This window comes from Rhagoletis zephyria, unplaced genomic scaffold (assembly GCF_001687245.7).
Source record: "Rhagoletis zephyria isolate East Lansing unplaced genomic scaffold, Rhagoletis_zephyria_1.1 Rzeph_scaffold_00233, whole genome shotgun sequence".
Lineage (NCBI taxonomy): Eukaryota > Metazoa > Arthropoda > Insecta > Diptera > Tephritidae > Rhagoletis > Rhagoletis zephyria.
The window spans coordinates 78,514-87,768 of NW_016157317.1; the positions used below are offsets into that span (position 1 = coordinate 78,514).

A 9,255-nucleotide genomic window follows, 5' to 3' on the forward strand; every position below is an offset into this window, starting at 1 on the left:
GTTTACATACCCCAGTACCAAGTCCCAGTACTCTACCATGAACACCTTTAGAGATAAGCAGTAGAAAACAGTAAATTTGTACGGGAGGAACCATGTCCCATTTTCGAATAACGCAAATTTTTCTCCACGAGTATGGAATTAATTTTGTATACACATCTCGGTGCCAAGCTCCAGTCCCCTGCAATAAACACATCCAGAGATATGCAGCATAGAAAACACAATTTCCATGGGAGTTGCCACACCACCTTTTCCAATAACTCTCATTTTTCTCCATGAGTATGGTATTAGAGTCACATACATACATACATATGTATTTCTCATACCAAGCTTGAGTGCTTCTACCCCAAACATTTGAAGCGATATGCAATATGAAACTTTCAGTCAGTATGGGAGGTGCTACGCCTCTTTTCCAAAAACGTCAATTTTTCTCCGTGAATATGAACATGATTTCACACAGTGTTGGCAAACTGTTAATCTGATTAACGATTAAAAATTAACGATTAAAATGTTAATCGCGTTTGACGATTAAAATTAATTAGTCGTAATCAACTGTACGATTAATGATAACATTTTTTTAATCGTTAATCGCTGGCTGCGATTACGTTTAATTAATTTAAAACATTAATCGTTAATCCAATTAAAAATAAAATCTGATTAATTTGTCTAGTTTGTCCGAGTTTGAAACTAAACACCAGTTATAGTAATTATTTTGTGTTTTACGCTTATAAAAAGCGCATGATATAAAAAAATTATAATTATTGTTATTAGTAATACATAAACTGGGAACTTTTACAAACCTAGTTAGTAAAACGTTTGTTGGTATACATATATCTTAATGAAAATGCACACCAAATTGCTTAGATTGATGAGGAAGCCCGACTTAGCCATACCGGATTAACATGCTATGTGTGCACAGGGAAATTCCAGCATAACTGAATTAATCACCAAACGTACTTGATCAAATTAAGAGTTAATGTCTAAAGATTAATTTTTTAATCGCGGTTACCATTAACTGTTTAGTCAGATTAAAATTAATCATGATTAACTGTAATCAGATTGAATTTAATCGTATTAACTAACTAATTAAAACATAACTCCATTAATGCCATCATTGATTTCACATACATATCACTATACCAAGTTTCAGTTCCCTCCCACAAATACTTCCAGAGATATGTATGTAATATGAAAATTCCAATTTGCATGGGAGGGGCCTTGAGTTATCGGACTTACTTTCAGTCTAAGACCATCCTTCCGAAATCCGTAGTAAGTGTACTAAATTTCGTTCTGATCGGAAAACGGGTTAAGGAAGTAGCCTATTTTTCAATCCAGGTCATAAACCACCTTTGAACAAAATTTCATTTTCAAACAGGTAACAATTCTTAAAAAAGTAGCCTATTTTCCAGTCTAGGTCATAAGCTATCTGTGTGCAAACTTTCATGCAAATCAGTTCAGTCATTTACGCGTATTAATTTAATTAAACTTTCCTAATACGTGATAACTCTTAAAATAGTAGCCTATTTTCCAACATAGGTCATAAGCTATCTCTGTACGAAATGTCATGCAAATCTGTTCAGTCGTTTGGGCGTATTAATTTAATTAAAACTTTTTTAACAGGTGGCATCTCTTCCAAAAAATTAGCCTATTTTCCACTGTAGGTGATAAGCTATCTGCTTGCAAAATTTCATGCAAATCCGTTCAGACTTTTCCGCGTATTAATTTAATTAAACTTTTTTAGCAGGTGGTAACTCTTAAAAAAGGTGGCCTATTTTTCAACCCAGCTCATAAGCTATCTGTGTGAAAACTTCCATGCAAATCAGTTCACTCATTTCCGCGTATTAATTAAATTAAACATTTCTAACAGGTGGCAACTCCTAAAAAGTAGCCTACTTTCTAACCCAGGTCATAAGCTATATGTGTGCAAAATTTCATGCAAATCCATTCAGTCGTTCCCGCATATTAAATAAATTAAACTTTTTTGACACGTGGTAACTCTTAAAAAAATAGCCTATTATCCAATCTGGCCCATAAGCTATCTGCGTACCAAATTTCATGCAAATCCGTTCAGTCGTTTCCGCGTGATGATTTCCCAAACATCCAAACATACAAACTTTCACATTTATAATATTAGTAAGATTAGTAAGATAAGATTAGTAAGATAGTAAGATTAGTAAGATAGTAAGATAAGATAAGATTCATACGGCTTATGAACAGATTCATACCATGTAAATGCACCATAACTGATTGAATTTTAGTGAGTTAACTCTATGGGCTGGTTTCTCCAACTCAACTTAGTTAAGCCAATTTTCTTGACTTAGTCAAGAATAAGCTGTGTAAAACGTAGGCTAACTTTTGACTTAAATCCAAAAAGTGGCTAAACTAAGTTAAGTTGAGTTGGAGATACCAGCCCTATGACTCAAGCTCATTTTAATGAGTCAGCTCAGTGAGGTGGCACAATTGTGCTATGACACTCTGCTGTCGAGGCAACACAACCTAGAGTGGGATAGCGCTGTTAGTTAGCACTAGTTGCGATCCCGTACGAGTCCGGACTAGTCAGAATCAGTCAGATTTTACTGGAAATCGATCACGTACTCGGTTATCTGACTATTGAGAGGACAAAAGAGAGAGTAAATACGGTTCTCTCTCTGTCAGAAGTTACCAGTTTTAGTCCGAGAATTTTTTGCTGGTAAATTCTGGTAGATGTGTCAAACGATCAGCTGTGGTGTGTTTGGCAACCAAATTGTAAACAAAAGAAAAGTGCACTCTGCGAATTCATGTTGAAAAGTATTTAATTACTTGTTTAAGTGGATTGTTTTTCACCCAATAAGTTAATTTTTCGCAGTCCATTTTGGTACTTTTCACCTGACATCGGGCGAGAAAAACAAACACGTTTGAATCTTTCGTCACTGACGGACGTCAACGGCCGATGTCGGTTCGGTTATCGGTTTATGTGTGAGAGCGCTCATATAATCACAAGGGTTTATTCATATCGCCCACATATAGCCGATATCGGCCGAGCACAATTCGGCCAATGCCGGCTGCAGTGTCAATTCTAAATTCATGGAGGAAGATTAGGGTTATAAGAAAAAAGGGCACTTCCAGTACAAATTTACTTTTTCTTGCCACATATCCCAGGAAGTGTTTGTAAGAAGAATACTGGAACTTGGTATGGAGTTATGTATGCAAAATGTATCAATTGCTCATGGAAAAAATGTGAGTTATTCAAAAAGGAGGCATGTCGCCTCCCATACATACTAAAAACTTCTTAATACATATTTCTGGAAGGATAGAAAATCTCTCGTATTTTAAATTTTGGAGATTTATTTTATAAGTGCCGTACTGACAGAATAAATTTCATTAAATGGAAAAGGGAGAGCCGGGTTCGGCCTTATAATGTAAAGCTCTCTTGAGGCATTTGCTACAGTAATGAGAAGTGGTATTTTATCAAGGCCAGGTTTCTAAATTTGATTTGGAAATATTAGGCACCTCCAAGAAGGTTACACGTTCACGCGTCGTATACCTGGAACCATTGTAAGGTAAACTTAGAGGGATTGATATGTTTCGTATATCTAGCGCGCAGACGAGATTTTATAATTTCATAGATTAAACGGCCTAAATACCTTAACTCGCTTAAAAAATAACGAGCTATAACGAAATGGGCACAGCAATAAAATCTAACATCATTAAATTATTTTTCATATTTGTATAAAAGCGCGGGGTGAAACCCGCGGGTATAAGCTAGTTTTCCTTTAAAAGAAGCACCAACTCTATGAAGAAATGACTGAAAGCGATATATATTTAATAATTTTCACTTAAATACTTGGCAAGAATTCTTTTTGTAAACAAACAAAAAAATTTCATTGTGTGCTAACTTTGAAACTAAATAGAAGCTTATTTTTTTTAATGTGCTTTAAAAAGGACCTACTGCCCATAAAGTCTTGTGAATTGCTATTTTTTCAAATGGGTAATGCCTCAATTCAAACATATTTGTAGATAAACTATGTTTTGTTCAGAAATGGCTTGTTTACGTTTTTTGTCTTTCATATTAAAAACGTTTGGCATACGTTGAAATCGTAGGGATGCCGTTTTCTTTGGTTTCTCAATGGATTTTTTACTTGAAAAAGCACCAAAATATATATGCAATACTTCTACATATCGTCGTTTAAAGTACAAAACCGCGCATCAAGAAAATGCAAAAGCTCGTATGTGAGGTTGCCTAAATTTTATAGGAGAGTAAGACTTGTCCTAATTAAAAACGGTTCTCTCTTTTAAACTCAATTATCTCTTCTCCTTATGTCTAAANAAGACTTGTCCTAATTAAAACCGGTTCTCTCTTTTAAACTCAATTATCTCTTCTCCTTATGTCTAAATATCGATATTTTATTATAAATGGCTAAGGGCTTGATGTCAGGAGCTTCCGGTGACCAAATATCCTTTTTGGCACACATTTTAGTTTCGAGGTTTTGCAGAGCCACGATACGCGCTTTTGTACTTTAAACGACGGCGTTACACAATACGTTAGTGTTTGGCCTAGCTTCTCCTTCGATATGGATCGTGCGCTTTGATTTTGTCACAAAGACTCCGAACGACAATTGTACAGAATACACTCGGAGGTTAACTATTACCGACAGAGGGGCAAGCGCTATTAAAAAAAAACTTTTTTGTTTTTTACATTTTAATATTGGTGGGAAACTGGGCTTGAATCAGTGTTGGCACTAATCGATTGATTTTTTAATTAATTAGTTAATTCGATTAAATTCAATCCGCTTACAGTTAATCATGATTAATTTTAATCTGATTAAACAGTTAATCGTAACCACGATTATACAAATTCATTTTTAATCATTAACCCTTAATCTGATTAAGTAGATTTGGTGATTAATTAATTTCCTGTGAACAAAAGTCCAGTTAGTCGGGTATGGCTAAGTCGGTTTTCCTCATCTAAGCGATTTCGGTGCATTTTTATTAAGATCTATTCCAACAGACGTTTTACAAACTAAGTTTTAATATCCCTCTGCACATGTGCGCTGGGTTGTAAAAGTTCCCAGTTTATGTATTACTAATAACAATAATTATAACTTTTTTTTATATTATGTGCTTTTTATAAGCATAAAACACGAAATAATTACTGTAACTAGTGTTTGGTCTCGAATTCGAATAAACTAGACAACAGATTTTCTTTTTAACTGGATTAATCGCTCAGTTGATTACGATTAATTAATTTTAATCGTCAATAACGATTAACATTTTAATCGTCAATTTTTAATCAATAATCAGATTAACATTTTGCCAACACTGGCGCTGCGTATAGCTCTACAGCAGCCACCACTACTTTACATATATTGCTGGTATTGAAAAGAGTTCACATGTATAAATTAAAAGATATAAATTAAGCAGTTACAACGCTAAACAAAAGGAAACGTTAATTCGTTAACTCTCTGACCTTTTAAGATATGACACCCCATTATTTGCAGTAGTTTGCAAATATACACTAATTGCTCTAAAATCGCATACATTTTCGTGGGATGTTTTTCTTTGATTTCGACATATATGTAATACTCCTATATTGGCAGTAAGAGCTAGTACCGTCCGAAAACACTACAGTACAGATACATCAATAAACACGTACGAAAGAAAAGGAACACATACGTTTATAAATAAACATGTACACAACACATATACAAAAACGGCACTCAAGTACACAATACATTGACAAAAACCGTACTAGACTGTCTCGCTTTGATTTCGGAAGGCTTACACATTGAGAAGTTAGCTTACTGCCAATATAGAAGTATTACATATTGTACCGAAATAAGTGCGGTATCCCTGCATTTTGTAAAAGCTAGAAAGAAGCATAAAGCTGATGCCACATGAAACGCTTGCTTCGCTTTACGTGACAGATTCGCTTTGACAGCTAAGATGAATTGTATGAAAATGCACAAAGCATGCCACATAGATCATTGAAGCTGCAGCGCGAAGCGAAAAGATGGCCAACTCCCATCTTTTTGCGCGCTTTGACAATCAGCCGGTTTAATATTTATTTTGTTTCGTCCAAATTCGAGTATTCATGCTGAAACATAAAACTCAATTACATTGCTGATAATTTTAAAGCAAAATATCTTAAATCCACAGCAATTTTGACGAGTAAAAAAGCAGTGCAAAATTGATTTCTTGGCGTTCATTGTGGCATACCTTTTGCGTCTGGCGCTTTGCTGGCAAATTTATAAATGTCACGCAAAGCTACAAAGTTTTATCTGGCATCAGCTTAAACTGTATGAAAAAATTAAAGGGAGAAGTATACATGCCTTCTATAATTTTGACTTATATGTATATTTGGCAAGTATTTGTGTAAACAACAAAATATACACATTTTCATTTCTTTGCCAGCTTGGAAAATATAGGCTTATTTTTACTTAAATGTGATAAAAAGCTCATTAAAATGTTCTGTAATGTCTTGTTTTAAGTTTGTTATCATAGTGCCTTGTATTTTTATTGTCCACTATACGTGAGTTGCTTCTATTGAAAAAGTTCTTGTACAATTAATTTCTTTGTTTTGAATTTGTTTTTTTATTGTTTTTAATTTTTAAAATTCATACTTTTGACATGTATGTGAATGGCGAAGTTCCCGCTTTCCCAATTTTTGGTGGCATTTTATATTAAAAAGGCATCAAAATGGGGTAAAAACCTCCTTGGTATCTCTGCATCTGTTAAACTTTTTATGGGAAGATGTATGAAAATCCAACTTGCTATAATTTCATATGCTTAACAGTATCACAACAGTATGTTTACAGTATCTCACCATAACTTTTCATATGAAAAAATTTATTATATGCATCCCACTCGATATCATTGAATTCCTCATTAGAACATGTAGTCCCTCTATTTTAGCGTATCAACAGTTCATATGGCTTCGTACCATGTAAATGCACCATTACCCAGCCCTACTGAACATATTGTTTTTTACACCTGTAACAATTTATTATAAATTTTTGATCGTACAATTAATGTAATTTTTAGGGATTTTAACTAATAGGTCCTAAGCAATAAAATTTTGTATGACGTTTTAAGTTCCAAGCAGTCCCAAATTTGACATCACATACTGGGCATACAAAGCTGCGAACATCTGAATATTGACGACTTTTACTACCGCTATGATGCGCCATATGCTGTTGAAAGCTACGCCGAGTGGGCATTTTCTTAGAACAAAGCGAGCAAGTAATTTCTTTATGTGCGTTTTTATGTGATTGAAAACATGTACGTGAACTAAATTCCCCACCACATATTTCACAGCGTAACGGAGATGAATATTGACCTGGAGCGTTAACAGAATGTTCTGGTAAGAATTTTTTACTTGTGAGCTTTTTTGTACTCTTTGCGTGAACTTGCTTTACATGAATTTCAAAATCAACGTCGGATGCATATATTTTATCACAACGCCAGCAATATCTGAGTCTAGGTTTTGGCAATCGCTCGATAGAGATCAAGGCTCTACGTTCATGTACATCGTCTTGCAATCCTAAAAAGATTAATGACTAAATACGGGCGAATATGTCGCACACCATCTTCAAAAAGCGCAAAACTAATGGCGACTGGGCACCCTGCAATTGTGCATATGGAAAGTGTGCATACGAAATAAAGCATATGAAAAAAAAAACGAAATAATGCATATACATATGCACAGTTTTTATTTATTTAATCAAAGGAATACAAATCCTTACTGACTATAAAACAAAGAGCTTAAGCACTTCCTAAAGTAATTTAGCAGGACAAACCGAACTGTTCCAAATGAGAGAGACGGATCATATTCAGAGAGCTTATTTAACTTAGAAAAGGTTCTGAACAAAAAAGAGAATTTTACGTAGTTAGTTTTTGGAAATCCCAGGTAAAATAAAGAAATATGACGCATATTATGAGACGGAACATTTAATGCTAACTTCTCCAAAAGATTAGATCAATCGACTATTTTAGCCACAAAAGAGGCTGCCAGAAAACGCAAGGCAAATTTTTAAAAAACTTTTTGAATATTTTCAATCCAGTTTATATAGACGGCCTGATAGGGTCGCCAATAAAAGATGCATATTCTAACCTAGATCTCACTATAGTAACATAAAGAAGCTTCAGAGTATAGGGGTCCTTAAACAACTGACCATTACCACGTACGAATGAGAGTATTGCATGAGCTTTGGAAATTACGTAATTAATATGGGTTGCGAAGGTTAGTTTTGAATCGAAGTAAACCCATAAATCTTTAACCTCTGCGACATATTTAAGATTATAGACCCCAATATTGTAATTGGTTTGAACGGTAAGCTTTTTGGGGAAAGTGGAATAGGAGCATTTACTCACATTTAAGGATAAGGAATTAAGAGAACACCAAGAGTGTATCGTCTTTATGTGTCGGCATGGTATATTGATAGCTGCGGTCCAAAAGACGAAGTTGCACAGCAATTCAACTTTGTTGCACGTTGTACTGCACCGTCGAGATCGCGAGCGAGATAATGGTGGCGGCTTGGCGTTCATCACGCACCACACCGTGCAGTATCGTCTTATCGTAGCAGACATCGACCGCAGGGATACCACNCTTCCCACACTAACCGACGTCCATCTCGTAAGTTCCGCCAGGCTGTCACTGCTGCTGCAGCTCGCTTCATACCGGCAGGATGTATAACGGACCCACGTCCAAACTTCCCTGCCGAAGCGGCTTTTCTAGCCGATGAGCGTGATAGCCTTCGTCAGGCCGATCCCGGAGATCCCCGTGTCAGGGATCTCAACGCGGAGATTCGGCAACAAGTAAACGTACATAAGCGGAAGAAGTAGGCGGAGCATCTGAAGACCTCTGAACTGCACCTCTGGTGTGAGCAAGCTTTGGTCAACCGTGAGGTCGCTGTCCAATCCGACGATGCACGACGACAGAGTCGAAATTTCCTTCGGCGACCATGCTTCGTCGGACCCGGAGCGATGCGCGAGCTATTTAGGCGGCAGTTCATACTGCATCCTCCGGTGGACAAAGCCAAGCGTCGAGTGACCAGAAGGCTGCACAAACTGCCAACAACTTGTGCCCCCCTTGCTTTCACTTGCGGTGAAGTTCAGGTGGCCATCGGGAAGGCGAAAGCCTCCAAAGCCATGGGTCCCGACGGAATATGCATGCTGATGCTGAAAAATTTGGGTCCTGCGGGGGTAGCGTACCTAACGGAGGTCCTCAACTTGTCTATGCCACTCTCATCATGCCAGACATCTGGAAGGTGGGGAGAGTGG

At 36.4% G+C, this 9,255-nt stretch overlaps 1 protein-coding gene across 4 annotated transcripts in view; it reads right to left on the bottom strand.

Moving 5' to 3' along the window:
• Positions 1-9,255, bottom strand: part of LOC108358298 (fez family zinc finger protein 2-like) — a 131,634-nt gene that overhangs the window by 75,016 nt on the left and 47,363 nt on the right. The window contains exon 2 of one of the 4 annotated variants that reach the window (XM_017609538.1): positions 6,879-7,516. The exons of the other annotated variants lie outside the window; for them this stretch is intronic. Coding sequence (XP_017465027.1) covers positions 7,023-7,516 — 494 coding nt within the window. The 3' untranslated portion in view covers positions 6,879-7,022. Of the gene's footprint in view, positions 1-6,878; positions 7,517-9,255 lie in introns of those variants that run through there. 4 annotated transcript variants of the gene reach the window in all.